The 16173-nt window shown below is 46.4% G+C and overlaps 6 protein-coding genes and 1 non-coding gene across 7 annotated transcripts; 2 read left to right on the plus strand and 5 right to left on the minus strand.

The window, feature by feature from the left end:
* Window positions 1-736: 736 nt before the first annotated feature.
* Window positions 737-2044, plus strand: BDV27DRAFT_152706 (uncharacterized protein; the record flags this gene model as incomplete). The annotated part of the gene is made up of 4 exons (XM_032071625.1): window positions 737-1199; window positions 1261-1611; window positions 1667-1773; window positions 1832-2044. The coding sequence occupies 4 exons, from the start codon at window positions 737-739 to the stop codon at window positions 2042-2044; spliced, it is 1134 nt and encodes a 377-aa protein (XP_031932908.1).
* Window positions 2045-2888: 844 nt separating this feature from the next.
* BDV27DRAFT_172022 (pectate lyase) lies at window positions 2889-3829 on the minus strand (the record flags this gene model as incomplete). Its single annotated transcript, XM_032075755.1, has 3 exons — window positions 2889-3267; window positions 3328-3426; window positions 3479-3829. 3 exons carry the CDS (start codon window positions 3827-3829, stop codon window positions 3013-3015), a joined length of 705 nt encoding a protein of 234 aa, XP_031932909.1. The 3' UTR covers window positions 2889-3012.
* Window positions 3830-5629: 1800 nt separating this feature from the next.
* BDV27DRAFT_t17 lies at window positions 5630-5703 on the plus strand. The gene has a single exon. It is a non-coding gene; the product is annotated as a tRNA-Val (tRNA).
* A 773-nt stretch (window positions 5704-6476) lies between these two features.
* BDV27DRAFT_120240 (uncharacterized protein) lies at window positions 6477-7437 on the minus strand. The gene is made up of 4 exons (XM_032065058.1): window positions 7332-7437; window positions 7068-7238; window positions 6961-7014; window positions 6477-6900 (listed from the first exon to the last, which is right to left on the minus strand). The coding sequence occupies exons 2-4, from the start codon at window positions 7180-7182 to the stop codon at window positions 6581-6583; spliced, it is 489 nt and encodes a 162-aa protein (XP_031932910.1). The 5' UTR covers window positions 7183-7238; window positions 7332-7437; the 3' UTR covers window positions 6477-6580.
* Window positions 7438-9519: 2082 nt separating this feature from the next.
* Window positions 9520-10282, minus strand: BDV27DRAFT_140932 (GNAT family N-acetyltransferase; the record flags this gene model as incomplete). Its single annotated transcript, XM_032069751.1, has 3 exons — window positions 9520-9773; window positions 9832-10036; window positions 10070-10282. 3 exons carry the CDS (start codon window positions 10280-10282, stop codon window positions 9520-9522), a joined length of 672 nt encoding a protein of 223 aa, XP_031932911.1.
* A 618-nt stretch (window positions 10283-10900) lies between these two features.
* BDV27DRAFT_120241 (uncharacterized protein) lies at window positions 10901-11721 on the minus strand. The gene has a single exon (XM_032065059.1). The coding sequence runs from the start codon at window positions 11667-11669 to the stop codon at window positions 11088-11090; it is 582 nt and encodes a 193-aa protein (XP_031932912.1). The 5' UTR covers window positions 11670-11721; the 3' UTR covers window positions 10901-11087.
* Window positions 11722-14753: 3032 nt separating this feature from the next.
* Window positions 14754-15918, minus strand: BDV27DRAFT_152711 (phytanoyl-CoA dioxygenase family protein; the record flags this gene model as incomplete). Its single annotated transcript, XM_032071626.1, has 3 exons — window positions 14754-14792; window positions 14844-15620; window positions 15682-15918. 3 exons carry the CDS (start codon window positions 15916-15918, stop codon window positions 14754-14756), a joined length of 1053 nt encoding a protein of 350 aa, XP_031932913.1.
* Window positions 15919-16173: the final 255 nt, after the last annotated feature.

The following is a 16173-nucleotide window of genomic DNA, read 5'->3' on the forward strand; positions in this document are numbered from 1 at the left end:
GATATTCGGATTCGGAAACGAAAGCACCACTCTTCACGAGTTCATCGAGTGAATGCTTTGAACACAGTTCGAGGTTCAAGGCATTCCCGCTAATCCACATACCCTGCAACTCGTCGGACCGAACATAAAGTTGCAATGCGTGCCCTTTCCGACGATCTTCTTGGGCATATTGCCAGAGGTTGTCGATTGTGCTGATGTTATAGTTATATCTGTAGGTCTCCGTCAATGGCTAGAAGACCAGGTGATCATAGGATGCTTACTCAGACAAGTCACAGCTCTATCGACAGCTCCTCTAGTGTCTCTGGTAAAGATGAAGATCCCGAGAATCTGACAACCCCAGTCCGCAGAGATGGGCGACATGGTCATTTGATCAGTTGAGAAGAACATCAATTCGGAAGGAGCAACACGGAGCGGAAAGAATCATTTTGGGAAGGAAGACATGTCGTTCGGCTGATCCAGAGGAGTTCATTCAGCGCCACACAGCAGAAACAATTATAACAACTACTATATCAATAGCAGCAACTACTACTAGAACTCATATCACTACCCATTTACTCCATTACATTTAGATTTACTCAACATCTTCACTCTTTAACTATCAAGCCTTACGTCTCAATCGACACACCGTCCAGATCCTTTGGCGCGGACTTTTGTGAGAGCAAGGGAACTGTTCTCAAGACACGGGAACTGGAACAGCGAGGGATTGAGAATTGAGTCCTGACCTATTGTCGCCATAATGTCCCAGGATGATCAGGTCCCCCCAAACGAGGAGGGCAATACGCAGCCTCGTCGAAGACTACAAATTCGTCAGCGTGCAGGACGAGTTGCCAACCGGACTCGAGGGTTTGTTCTCCGTTCTGGAGAGAATATTGTCAATGGTACTCGAACCGCTGCCCATATTACTCATGTGTTGGGCTACCGTGCGTATGAGCGCACGTTTGACAACCTGCATGCGGCCTTCCCTAATCAAATCCGTGCCCCCGTAGGAGAGCTTCTAGTGGAAGCCCGCAAGCAGTTCAGAATATTTCGATTAAGGGAAGGACAACCAGACGAAGAAATTACAGGGAGAGCAAATTCGACAAGAATCATAAATACTTTCCTGCGATCCCTTGGCCTCCGGCATATTGATTATGGAATGAACAACCAAGGACCTTGGGCATTAGAAGCAGAGGACATACATCGCATCGTAGATGAATCAGGTGAGTCCAATAGCTTCCATTTAATGCAAATTAAACTCTCGACTACTAAACAACGCCGTAGGACAAATGCCCCAACCCTATGGAACCGCCCGTCCATTTCTTGGGGATTACCGCGGCTGGGTAAATCGTAGGATGCAATTTACGGTTAATATAGTACAGCGCGAAGCAGGACGAAGGCTCCTGGATGTTGTGGATTTGGAGGCCGCAAAAGAATTCCTAAAGATGACCCTTCCGGAGATGGATCAAATCATCCACACAGACTTGACCTTGGGGGAAAACCGATATCGACTTCAGTGCCATGTTGACTATGTACTGTGGTTCGGGTACAAGCACCTCTGGGACACGAATTTAATAATCATCAAGCAACAGGAATACGGAGAACGCCAAAGGTTGTCGCCACTTGCAGCTATGAGTATGCTTGCTCAGCCTATGTCCATATACGTTGCTTTGCCGACTAATGGTAACAGCGTTGATTTACCACCTTCGGAACCTCACTGGTAGGTATAAGGAAACCTGGGGCCTCTATACGGACAGCATAAATTACCAGTTCTTCCATGTCGATGATCAGGGACAGGTAGGAATTCCCTATTGCCTTATGCCCGGATCCAAAGCTTATCTGCCATTACCTCAAGTACTCCAAGAGAGCCTATGTCGGGGGAGATCGACGTCTTTATCAAGGCTTCCGGCTGTGGTTAAAAATATACGATCAAGCATATGAAAGGGCTAGAGCCATTAGAGACCTCGCTGCAGAGCCCATGACAGAGCTCCAGATAGCAAGGACTCCGGAAACTATTTACGATCCCCTACACCAGGCTGTCTTAGAGACGCATGGGACTACTTTGTAATGCCACAATGATCCTCGCCATATCTTTGTATTGGCTTACTTGCCTTTACAACTGTGTTGAAAATTGTCGGGAGAGCCTAACAATAGAATTAACATGGATGAACGCTATTATCGACTGAATTACATGTCGCATTGTATCTTTCAAGTTAAAATTAGTAATAACCACAAATGACCTTCTTTTACTACCCTTATGGTAACTTCTGTAACCCTTGATCTGTGCTAAATCCCACTGTCTCCCTGTCATGTTCACCTCTGAGCGCAAAAAGGTGTGAGCCCACCTAGAGAAAGTCTAAACAGATTCAATGTGTATGTCAAATCCCACAACCATATTTTATAACCTACTCGTATGGAGCGCTGCATTCCGATAACGCATTCACTCTACAACAATAGTGCAGATGATGATTACACATATGGGCGTGCTATCTTGCTAAGAGAAAATCCAGCTGTTATTGATGTATCATGCCTTGTGGCAGGGTGAAGTTGGTTTGCTGACATTGGGTATCTGAAATGTTATGGGATATTGGCACCCCTAATCTCCAGAGGACGCCAAGCAGTCATCTACCAAAACAGTGGGGCTACACAAAAGCTAAGATACGCTACAAGCTTTGGCGTTTGCTCGTGTGCTGGTTTGTCAATTTCAGTTGGCCACTGGCGTCTTTGTCTTAGAGTCTAGCCACAGCTTGGGTACCATTACCCATCTCTCTTACTGGTAACCTTGTAAGGGGCGGTAATCAATCAAATGTCATTGGACTATCTCACGATGGAGGTAGAGGAGTATATTTAAGGCTATAGAATGCCCAAAACGTCACATTCTCTCCATTATATAGGCCGCATGTACATATTGGAAACGATAGAAATGTCCATACGAAAGAACAATATATGTTCTGTATCCAGTCAACCTACAACATATATACACTTCATACACACCTTCGCCCCTAAGCTAACCCGAATTCAGCCGGCCACAACCCTTTAACCAGAGCAGTATCCGACCTTGCTCGGCTCGCAATCACCCTCACATCCATCATACAAAACACAGGGGTGATCAGCATCAGTGCAAACATTGACCAGGGTAGCAGTGTCTCCAAAGCTCTGGTTAATACCAACAACCTCACCACCATTGCGAGCAGTGGTACCCTCGACATAGACGTTCCGCTTGCACTGGCTAGAGCAGTTACCGCAGGACCGGTACACCTTGCCGTAGTCTTCGGCGTAGAAGTTGATAATCTATTGATCGTTAGTCGCGGTTTCAGTGGGGTATATATAGTTAGAATAAGGGCATCTTACGTTCACAGTACCGCAGCCATTGTGTTGGATGACCTTATCGTCGGCGTGGTAGGCCCCACCGCCGATAATCCAGGTCTCGTCTCCTGATTTGTCGTTTTTCTTGGGAAATTGTTAGTGGCGAGCCAGAAAGTAGTGTAGGCCTGGAACATACGATGCTGATGGCATCCTCGCAGACATCCTCAAACCAGACAAATTCAAGAGTACAAGGGCCATCACAGTGAACACCCTCAGATTGGTCGGCACCGATGATAACGTTCTTCAAGGTAGCGCCGGAGTGGAGGTAGAAGACGGCATCGTGCCAGTCTCCTTCGTTTTGGCCACCGCAGGCACCAGAGCCGCGATCGTACTTGGCCCATCCGGCGTCGAAGACCTCACCGGCCGCGATCTCTATCACTGCACTGTTGGAGTGATGGGCTGTGGGCGTGGGAACACCACCCTCGTAGCCCAGACATGCCAGAGCCACGGGGAGGAATGCGGGGAGAAGAGCAATGCGAGAGAACATGACTGACCACACCTGATGACTGGAGTTTTGGGTCACTGGGAAGATTGGAAAAGCGTATACGAAGAAATCCGAGCTTTATATAGCCATGCTCTTCTCGCTCTCATTCTTGAGGTCTATTCCCATCCTGGCAATTCGCCGGTGGCCAGACAGAAAACCTGATAGAAGAGAGTCATTTAGTAAACACCCTTGTCTCAACCTGAAGCCACCTGGTCCAATATCAGCGAGCAAGTCGAATACGTTCCTCCAATCAAAGACCTACCTCCATAAAGCCAGTTCTTAGGATTAATATCCAAGTCACGGAAACCCGCAATCTCCGGAGGCAGACTAACCCTGCCCAGACTCTTGGCGGCGGAGCACTACCGCTTCTAATCCTCCACTTTCTGCACGAATTGCATTGCCGAAGCTCGGTACTCCCGGAGTTAACCCAGCGCTAGGCGATAGATTGTGGCTGTGTAGAATACTCATGCATTGTGACTGGTATTTGCATGTTCGATTCCGTAGCCGAGTGGGAGCTGCTCCTGGAATAACTCCACTAATGGGGTCTGTGTGTTTGATGTTACTGCTGGTACTTGTAAGTTCAGCAATTTTGTTTACTCTACTGTTAACCCTGGACGAGGCTCAGGGCAAATGGTGGATACCATGTTCTCAAGAGTTGAAACCGCTAGATATTCCACGGAGATAGATGCTCATATTACGTTCTTTACGGTAAAGTTGCCATGACCACGCAGAGACTTCTTCCACTCCATCTGAAAGTCCTTGTAAAGATAAACGGTAATACACGGGCTATATCCTTGTACGGCCTCGAATATGAGCGGCATTCCCCTACTTGTTTGTGGAAAGAAATCGTCAAGCTCATTAACGTGTTGTACATCGTCCTGGTTTTCGAACTGGACTACGAGTTATATTCCATGTGGAGCAGTTAATATTTTACCTAAATGAAGGACTGGTGTAGAGGTATCACATTCGATTTCAGTGTGAAAGATCCATGCTTGATCCTTCGTTTTTTTATTTTTGGCCCTCCATCCAGACGGAGTGAAGATTTGTCCAGTTCTACCCTATTCCCGTTCACAAGTTGCGAAACTAAGTATATACACTTGGTGTATTCATGGGAAAGACCATGTACGGTCTAGACCGGTTACTAAGACCCTTGAAGTCCTGTTCATTTTAGTCGCTGAAAGACTCGGTCTAAGGGCAATTAGTATTCCAATGCTTTGGCCCCTAGATATAGTTTCCTTTCTTGGCCTTCCGTATTCGTCAAGGAATTACAACGTTAGCTACATTAGCCTCAATTCATAGTTCAGAATGATAGCATAGTCGAACTCTTTTCCAGCGGATCATGAAGCGATTCAATGAATGAGGAATGGTCTCTAGGATACGTCCTGTTCTTGGTATGGAGATACTGTTTCTCTTGTAACTGTATGATGTTAGTGTTCATAATTCTAACAATTATCCACAAACCTTGAATGTTGCTATAGTTTGCCCAGGAGACCGTCAAATACCAACTTATGGTAAATAAAAAGACCTCAATCCTATGTGTATAATGGTATTGTAGCACTATCCCAACGAGCACCCCCATACTCTGAAATGACTTGTGACAAAGTGCATATTCTATACTGTACTAATACTACACAAACTGTAAAAGTCAAACCAAGAGCGAATCATATCCCCTACATACTCCTATGCCCAATGAACATTTCTAGAACACTGGAATCCATCATACCTTGGCTGTTGGAAAGAAACAGAGCTTGATCTGTTGGTTTTGTTTATATAGCTTTTTACTAAAGGTTCGAATATACAATCGGCCGGATGGTGTAGTTGGTTATCACGTATCGTTAACACCGATAAGGTCCTGGGATCGAGCCCCAGTCTGGTCATTGATTTTTGCAGATTTTTATTCTGTTCTCAGAGTGGATCTGTGGATACCTTCTTTTTGCCAAGACTTTATCATCTGAGGTCGCTGATAGGTTTTTGTTAGGGTTTGTCAGGGAGCTTCGGTTGGGGTTTAGGTACAGAGGATTTACTGAGACTCGAGACAATAGGATTTTTTATGAAGATATCATGTTCTAGCGTTTTAGTTATATGTTTCTTCCACAGAGGAACCATAAGTACCCTGCCCACACACCAATATATATATTCTCGCCACTCTTTCTCATGATCTCATTTTAAGAAAATATGTATATCCAACCAGGTTAAGCTCAGTCTTATGAGCACCAGTTACCATCTTGTACAACGCATTCCCTTTTCAGTACCAAATAAACCAGCTCCTTCAGGGTATTGCTGCTCAAATGAGCGTCCACAAACAACAAGGTAGAGAATTAGAATATGGCACGGATGGTGTCGATACATAGCTGGATATGTATTACGTCATTACATATTCACCATAGCCCTGCACTGATGAACGCATCGCATAGATCGTGAGTTCTCGGGACAGCTGATGTGTACTTCAACCCAAAGATGCTGCACGACTGTGTTTTCCATGAAACATATGTCTTACTTCTTCACAACGTAAGATCTCATTTATTATTTTGCAAGTTCATTGAAGTGAACCTTGGTATAGACCAGTAAACTACAGCGATCCAGAATCTAACCGAATCTCCAAAATACAAAGGAGTGAATATATATATATATATATATATATATGTATCAAATAAATACTAATGTATTAAGTACAGCGAAAGATCGAATACAGCGCCTGCAATACAATCACCGAATCAACACGAACGAGCGCAAGACGGACTTGGACGAACCCGTTTAGCAACCCTTGCACTCCTTGACGTAGAGGTCGGCAGCGCGGTAGGTGGAGCTGTGGCGACCGTACCAGTAGACGGTCTTGACGGGGTTGTCGCCGTAGCCCTCAACGGCGAAGTAGGCGTTACCACCGTGGGTGAAGAGACCCTTCTCGTTAACACCGAAGTCGATGGTGCTGGCACCCTCGGGGACAGCAGCGGAGTGAGGACGAGTGAGACCGACGGCAGCGGTGTCCTTCTCGACGACGTACAGGTTCTGCCAGCCGGTAGGGGTCTGGTCCTTGGCAGTGTAGGAGACGGCGCCGGTGTCCGGTGTGGCGTGGACTAAATGAGGAGATTAGTTACCTGTTGGTGATATTGTTGAGGTGCGATGAGGGAGCTCACAGATGGCGATGTCCTTGTTGGCGTCGGTGCCGTTGCCGCCGTAGTAGAGGTACTCTGTAGAATGTTAGAGAACTATTAGATATGTTGACAAGGTAAGAGTAAAGTACCTCCGTCGGTCAGGACGGTGAGGCCACCCTCAGCAACTAGGGTAAAGGCAGCGGGGAGGGAAGCAGCGCTAACGGCGCTGAGGAGACCGGCAACAGCAGCAATGGAGAACTTCATTGTGACGGTGGTGGAGTTGAGAAAGAAGGTAGAAAAGGCTTTGCAGGGAGATTGGACTGGAATTTGTTAGATGAGTGATCTCGATAAAAGACGTGAACTGGCCTCGTTATATATCTTGAGCATGCTATTTTGGGCGAGACATGTTTTACCCTCAGAAGCAAGTTAACATCACCGTCTTTCAGCATATTGCCTCGGTGGTCCTCTGTTTCTGATCACCAGTGTCCGATTGGTAGTTAATCCTGGTGCTATATAAACTTGTTTCAGAGTCCCTCATTCTCTGACGATCATTACCCCATTATTCTCCATCACCAATCCCTCATGCCATCGATCTCTTGCCTGGGGAGAGCCCGACGAACGCTATATTGCCCTCAACATATTATTTTATAAGATTTTACGAAAAACATTCCCCCACTCCTATGCGTCGTTTGTCTTAGTTATTGAGCCCTGAGAATTGAATAGTGTCTGGGTCAAAAAGCATCCCTGAAATGCGAGTCTCGGCGGGATATGACGGGTCCACAGTGAGGTCATATAATATGGCTTAATATAACCCCCAAGTTATGCATCTTTGATGCCATAGCCTCTATAGAAAACGAAGTATAGACAATGCTTTCAGATGAATAGACAGGTATACTGCACTTGCAAAGAAGAAAATACCGTCCTTACCCTATTTCAGACACTTTTGCTCTGGTAGAGTTCTCTTTCAGATGTGAAGCCTCGGCATTTAAGCCAGGCTCTTTAACCGCCTGTCTTTCCCAATTATCCGCTGATTAACACTAGTGGAGCCCCGCTAGGCATCTATAGTGCCGGCGAAAACACGGGAAACCGTTGTCTTCCAGAACCAATATTGGGCGGTGCTCTACCAAAAGGTGTAGCGTGTTTAACTAGTACGATCGTCAGGGCTATGTTGAGCTTACGTGGATCAGTGCCGCTAGAATTGCTGAAGAGAGCACAGTGATCAGCGTTTCTAGTCCGGCTCCTCCCTATATGTCCGTTTGGAGGGTTAGTTACACACTAGCTGGTATGAGAACCATAATAATTTATGTAAAATATTGCCTCACGGTTTAAGTCCTCGATAATGTGAATACCCCAACCATAAGATGCTTCTTCACTATCATAGAAGACAATGGAAGTGTCTGGGTGCGTTGATAGTAGATCTGCGAGCGGTTTCGATCGATATCAATACCTGAGATATCGCGTCCGTCCGGTCGCGGGATGAGGCAAAGCTATTGCGGAATTTCCACAGCGAAATTTGCGCTTCGTGATGTCAATTACTCGACTGGACAAAGCCGATCGTCAATGGCTTGATGAAAGAGGTCAGCTGTAAACAGGCGCATCGTGTCTCAAGATACGCTTGCTCCAATTGCACAAAGGCACCCGCATGGGAGAAGCAATGTGGCGTATCAGCCTCGACTATTATTTCATCGACATCTCCTGCACTGGCTTAGAGGTGCGAAGAACTGCAGAACAGATCCAGAATGTAGGATTAATCTTGAATAGTTGTATGTTTGCTCATTGGAGATGTGGAGCCCTGGCTATTGCTTCGTATAGTGCTGCCTTATCCTTGAAGAGTCCTTGTAGCAATCTCTGATTATCTAGTTCTTTTGGACTCAACTAGTGGCAGAATATGTAGCAGTATGGCTTGAACTACTAGAGTGCTGCAGTGCAAATTTCAACTTATCGAGAGCTTCGCTGTCGACATTGGGGAAGCCCGCGTACAACTGGGCTCAGCATTCCCGATGATTCACATTTAGCAGTATTCTACAGGGCTAAAGGTCCACTTGCGTACGTATGCTTTTACTCAAGTCATCAGTCGCCAAGCTCTAACTTCGGACGCATGTCCATACGCTTGATAATAGATAAATTAGCGGATACTATGTAACCACCGAATACACCACCGACGGATAGAGGTCGAGCGCTCCGGGCGTACGTATACAGATCCTAGGCTGTGGGACACCTGTTGCTCATATGAGAGTTCGTATAACAGCTACTGAAACTTTGTTGGGGGAATGTCCACAACCTCGAGTGATACTGTGCAAAATTGTATGGGCGGCTAAATGCCGCTCGTCCACATATCTCAATGCTGTCAAGCTTTTAATCTGATAGTAAAATGGTTAATTAGTCCGTTAATTTACAGTGATTAACGGACAGTACCAGTGCGTCTGTTTTAAATAGCCTAGCGTACCCACGATACGTGTACTGAGATTTAGTCTCTCACAGTCATACCCACTGTGTATCTAACTAACAATGCATGAATGCATGCAAGCAAGAATAAGAAAATAGCGGCTGAGGAGTCATTGAAGAAGCAAGTTAATATCGTTAAACCACAGCTCACAAAGCTCACACATCCCCAGGGACATCATATATCATGAAGTACGCTGCATATTCACCAGGTCCACCATACTTCGAATCATCCTGAATAATTCTATCGACTTCTTGAAAGCCAAGTCTCGCATAAACCCCGCGTCCTGCCTTGAAAGCCAAAGTAAAAATGGGGACTCTAGCATGTTCAGCATGTTTAATTCCATTTGCAACCAGGGCTGTGCCGATTCCTTTTCCCTTGTTCTCCGGGTGAACAGCCAGATAGTCAAGTCCTACATATGGATTAGCTATCCCCATTTGCGTCACTAAAGTTCACCGATGCACACTTACTGATATACGGTTTCTCCGCCAAGATGCGGTCCATTACAACGTGATTCTTATCGTCAAGGCTGTCCATGTCCTCTCTCGGACTCCACCAGGCCGATTCAGCCAGTTCCTGGTACCGCTTTTTCTCATCTTCACTAACATCCGGTACCTGTGCCTCGGCCCACGCAGGACTGCCATTCTCTGCGGTCCGGTGCCCGGGCGGAAGTATCTAGCGCGCGTAGCCAACGACAGCACCCGTAACGGGGTCTACAGCCTTCTGATGTCGTACTTTCTCGCGGTCGCGCAGAAGATTACGCGGCTGTCGCTTTGCCGATTGTTCGATGATAAACTCCCGTTTCATATCTTTCGGCCATAGGGTGATCCAGTTTGGATCCTCCCAGAAGGCGGCCATGTTGTTCCGCGCCAGAGCGGCGGCATCTTTAACGGAGCAGGGTTCTATTTTCCAAGTTGTCATTGTTGTATATCGAAGAGCCAAGAGGGTTGGTTTTAGACGGCCAAAGTGAGGAGTTTCACAGGGAAACTACGGTGTGTTTATTACAGCCCCTAGTTATTGTAAGGCGCAGATCAGTACTGGCCAGGTGTACTTTAGCATCCTTAGGAGCAGATAGGGGAATATCTCCCGGATGGTTAATTGCGAAGTGCAACGCACTGACATTGGTTCGTATTTGTTGAGCACTCGTGGCTGCCTAGTGATCGATTGCAGATCGGCGTTTTATCTATGGTGATCATCAGTAGCATGTGCTGCGGTTGCCCTAAGATTCACCTTTTGAGCTAGGCGTCGGTAGATATATTAGCCGTTATATCTATCGGTTGGACTTCTTATGCATATACACTTAAAGCAACCAGTCTCTGCGATTCAGTATGTTAATTGAAGAATCTATACTTAGATTATCAGATATGAATATACGTGAATATGCCCACAAGCCAACCTGGCCTTCAGTAGGCATAATTAATCAGTGACAGACCTACGGATAATCATTAAGAGCATACTAACGTTTTCGTTACAGGAACTACATCTCGCTACGTCTTCTAGGTAACTACATACATTTGTATCAATGCTTGAAGCTAGTATGAGAAATCAAGAACTAGATTGTCAAAGACCTCATAGCTAAATGAGTGACTACAAAGCAAACAAGTAGACGACAGAAAACGTGTACAACGGCCGCGTACATGTAAAAAAACAGGGGCTCAGTGAGCAGCACTCAAGGATCATCAGGACCCCTCAGTGTTCACACAATACATTCCTCGACCACCATGGTTTAACAATTGTAAACCAATGTGAAGCCGATATCCGCACCATTACCGACCGAGTTCTGGAAATTGACACTGCCAGCCGAGGTCTGCCATTCACTCAACTGCACCAGCCAGCTCATGGCGGTAGAGCAGGTGTTAGAGGCCAAGACAGTGTGGGCCGAGTTTGTGGTAGGTCCCTTGGGGAAGATGTACGTCGCGACCATTTCTCTCTTGTGTGGCGGATTATTGTATGTGGGAGCTGGACTGCCATTGCTAGGGTCGGCAGACCAGATGTCTGCTTGGGTGTCGCTTGGGGCTATTTGGCCGTCGCTTAGTGGAGGAAGCTCGATCTCTAGTCGGCAGCCGGTGGCGCCGGAGGGGATGTTGCTGAAGGTCAACACGGAGATCTTGTTGTCGACAAGTGGAGAGCCGCTGCGCTGGAGGGTAAATTGCTGGCCCGAGTAGGGGGTGTTGGGGTTTGCGGCGTCAAGGATGTTGATGATGGAGGGGGCTAGGGTGGTGCAGGCCCGAGGTAAAAGCTCGGTTGGGGTTGGGACAGCGCTTGCTGTGGAGAATAGAAGAGCGATGAAGGTAATAGACTTGATCATTTTAAAGTACGCAAAGAATGAATGAAGCTTTTGGAGTTTGAGCTTTGAGGGAATCTTGTCAGATTGCGTTGGGTTGCTTTGATCAGGAGTTTAAGAAGCAGGATGGCTCCCGCTTATTTATGTTCATTCTTCTCCATACTGATCCGTGTATAAACAGCCACTTCAAGCCTGTCTGTAACTTTTCTCATGTGGCTTCCCATATTATACGTAATCCTATCCAATCAATAGCCTCTTTATCCCATAGTGGCTGAGACATAGATGCCCGACAATAGTAAACCAACACAGAACCAGTAACACTTGGCTAAAATAAGAGTGCGGCGTATACGAGTCACTCGAAGTTACGAGGTGGACTAACCCAAGAAAGAACCATGAGCTCATACACGTCGACTGGAGAGGATAGCTCACATGAAGTTGCATGAAACGCCCGATCTAGCCACTGCTATGCCGCAGTTGAGGATGTCAATATACAGGACAGAATTATCCATAGCAGGGTGTAGATGTATCACGTTACACAGATGCACATCCAATACTTTGGGAGGGCTCTGTTCTCATAAGAGAACACGAGATACACCTCTTGGCATTTCTGCGGCTCAGCAATCTATCGCCTCTCTTGCATCGTGACGTCGTAGATCCGTCGAATAGGGTTTGGAGCATGTATATTATCTGTTGGTAGGGGCTTCCGTCTGGTGGCCCGGAGGCCCGGAAAGATGGGTTCTTCCGGGCCGCTAGGCGGGCCCACAACACCAAGCGGGAGAGCTAGCTTAGATAGTGAGATAGTCAAGAATGAAAGGATGAGGCGATAGGCCACAGAAATCGCACGTTGAAATTATCTACAGGTGGTGGCACAAGCTATAATAAGCTATTGTAGAATAGGTTACATTCGTATAACGTGACTACTTCAGCTATCATATCGCTGATCCAAGTAGAGAGGATGCAGCGGGAAAGACACTTGCATTGACGTCAGTTTTGATGGTCAGCTATACTAGTTTTGACCTTAAGGCTTGAAAGCTTATACGGCAATTTCAGATTGTGATTGACTAACGTAAGTGGACCATCTAGCTGTACAAGTGTCTGTGGTATCAAGGAATATATCATCGATCGTCGCGGAATACTCTGCTACTTACGCGGCATTTGCGGACGACACAAGACAGTGTAATCGTGGTTTCCCACTACTTGCTATCAGCGTCCTATATCAAAAACGGAATAGTCCTCTTGTGATTAAAGTAAACTGGATTTGTTCATAGCTGGGCTAAGGAAGCTGAATCTCACTGCTGAGCATAGTACGCGATGCCTGTTGCCTACGGGGGCTAAAAATGAAACACCCGCAATCAACGAACACGAAAGTGTCGTATTGATTTTACTTTCACCCAGTGTCAGAAACCCATAGAGCTTCCGGGATACAATATTCTCTGGCTGTGGCTGAGAGACATCTTATTCAGTCCACTAATTCATCCCAGTAATCACCCTATCCTAGTCCCAACAAACTCGATGGACCCTAAGCCACTACAGAGCGGTCTAGAATGAGAATGTACTAGTTCAAGTACGATAGGGCGTCTTTGGAAATTTATTATGAACCGGTAGACAGTATAGTCCTTTTCTAATCAAGTTTCGTTTATTGATGAAAGTACGTCCACAAGGCTGATAGGTTTCCCGATAGAATCCACTCCTGAAGGGCGGGGTTCCACACGGACGAAACATTACCAGCATGCCCTATAAAAGAGGATGGGCTGACATATGCAGTTTCCATGCTAGGCAAAGTACAAGGTAGGTTGTGCAGATGTTGGTGGCGTAGCCAACGCCCAGGTCAGGGCCGTTCCACATCTTCATGACATATTTGCGGCTATGGTGACCCAATACCAGGTGTACATTCAGGTTAGCTCATGTTGCATACGTTTGGTCCAGATTCCGGCGTATAAGAAGCATACAAGGGTATTAATACGCACCAGGTTTGTTCTGATTGAGATATACTGACAAAGATTTGATGCCACAACGCTCTTTAATAGACCTGGACATAACTACATAGCTAGCACAGTAGACACCTGAGTCACCAACACACGCTTACGTTTGCTTACTTGATTATTTCACTCTCCGCGGAACAGACGCCATTCAACGTAGCTGTGTTCGCGCAACTCAGGTGAAACTGAAACATAACGGTTCTCGTTTTCAACGGTAGCTCAACATTCCTCTCAGAAAGCCCTCTATGACCTGCTGTATTACAGGCGCCATCTGTGGAAGGCCCTTAACGATCTCACAGACGCCTCATGCGTAAGAGCAAGTACCTATGAGCGTGTCAAAGAATCCGCTCCTGTTGGCATTTCCCTGCTCCTTTATCATACTGTGTATTGTCTAATGAGTCTCGCAACCCAACCATGAACGGTTAGTCCTACTACAGGAGGAAAGAAACCAGACCAAATATGAATTGTATACCACTATATGATGCGACTATAACAGTGGTGGTAACACGGTTTCGAGATGGCACCAACATGTAAACGCTTTAAGCTATGATCGAAGATATGTTACTACGCGTGGACTCCACAGGTGGCAAATGACATGCTCAGGTGCATCTGTGGAGCATAGCTAGATCGCCTTTGAGATATCCCAGCAGAGTATTACTCTCCTTGCTTACGAGTTGGATAGTGAAGCCGATATCCTGTCATTATCTACCTAGCCATGGCCAGGCTAGAGATCCTAGAACAGGATGCATCCTCAATCACAGTGCTAGAGCTGACTTAGACCTCAATAATGGTCAGGTGAGCACAGTTACATATCGACCAAAAGTTGAAGCCCCAGTCAGCTGATGCTGTTGTAGGGATAATCCTAGACTACACGTTGACCATTTCATATAATCCTCCAGGATTCGAAAGGTCGATCATGCTGTTATGTCTCACTTGTGTGCAACATCCGTTATAGTGGCACTGGACTCTACTAATTATATCGATATCAAGACAACATACATTGTCGTCATTAAGTTCTACTATATTTTAAGCGGACGCGAGAAATCATACCATTCAGGTTACATAGCAACTACTCCTCAAATGTTCCAACAGTACACCTTGTGCACCTTTGAATAGATCCTGAACATCATCAAAGCCCATCTAGTGGTCGAAAGACCTTCATCCAGCGCTAAAACTAACATTAGCAACCTCGCGCAAGCTGGACCAAGAAAAAGCTCACCTTATCATACGGCTTCGTAGAGTCCACAAATCTCAAATCAGTTGCCAATCGAATCCGTCTTTCGGGATCTTTGTTCTTGCAACTAGCGTGGACCATCCAGGGATTATGGAAGATAACATCCCCAACCTCATATTCCCCGATCAGCCACTTCCGATTAACCTTTTGTCCGTAATCAACTGTATCTCGACTCAAGAAACCACCGTCATTCATATTCTTATTGAAAGCAGACACGCGCTCCTCATCCGTTAGATTACCTGCGTTGCGACTGAACTCCTCTTCCGTCTTCTGTCCAATATCAGTCGAACCTTGGAGATACATCAACCCACCACCTTCAAGAGAGATGTCCCCAATAGGCACCCACGCTGTGAGACTAGTAGGTGGGCCGGCACGGAGATACATCTGATCGAAGTGAACGGGTGTGAGCTCGCTATCTGGAACAAATGCTCTCAACAGCGTCCGTTGTAACATGGTAATGTGTTCCCATCCAGCGAACCGTCGGATAAATGCTCGCAGCTCTTCTATCTCACAGAAGCCGAGGTAGAATTGAGCCTTGTGTGCGCTGATCATCAGCTCCAGGTATCTTTCCGACTCTTCGTCATCCTTGAGTCCGAAAAGCCGGCGGAGGTTCCCTGGTGGGAGGTACTTGCGGCTGTCCTTTTCGCTGAAGATTCCTTCGACCGTATCCGTGCCGGGCTTGAGGAGGCCGGATGGGGACATATACTCGAAGTATTCGCGGCGGCATTTGAGGACGGGCTCTTTGGGGAGGAGGCCTTTTACCTATGTCGAGTCGATAGTGTGTTAGAATGGTAACGTTGGACTATGGCTAGAATAGACTTACCAGAAGATAGCCATCACGGTTAAATCGCTCTCGCATGATTTCCAGTGGGGTATCCTTCGAAGTCGGCTGCAAGTAACCAATTCTCTCCGGGTCCATGGGCCCAAAATTGGACTCTAAGCTGAGATTCTTTGGGTCGGTGGGATAGTATTTGCCGTATGTGTCGTCTTTGGGAAGAGCTTGCTGTTGCTCTGTGGTGGATACAGAGGTCAATACCTCGGATTCAACCATCGTAGCCATTTTGAGGTGTCTCTGTAGTGATCTATGAAAGCAATGAGAACTGATAGCTAGTTTAAATCTACAAAACAACTAACCTACGTGTAAAGAATATGTCGTTCTTATAACATGAGCATGTCAAAGAAGAGCCCCCACGCTCAACCAATCAAATGCCGTTGCCGTCTATAGCCGAACTACAGCCGTGCGCCAGTTTCTATAGCCGATGGACCAGAATCAACTTATTCCCCGCATTCATTTTCGATATCCCACCACGATCCA

The sequence above is a fragment of the Aspergillus caelatus genome, assembly GCF_009193585.1.
Source record: "Aspergillus caelatus strain CBS 763.97 unplaced genomic scaffold BDV27scaffold_8, whole genome shotgun sequence".
Lineage (NCBI taxonomy): Eukaryota > Fungi > Ascomycota > Eurotiomycetes > Eurotiales > Aspergillaceae > Aspergillus > Aspergillus caelatus.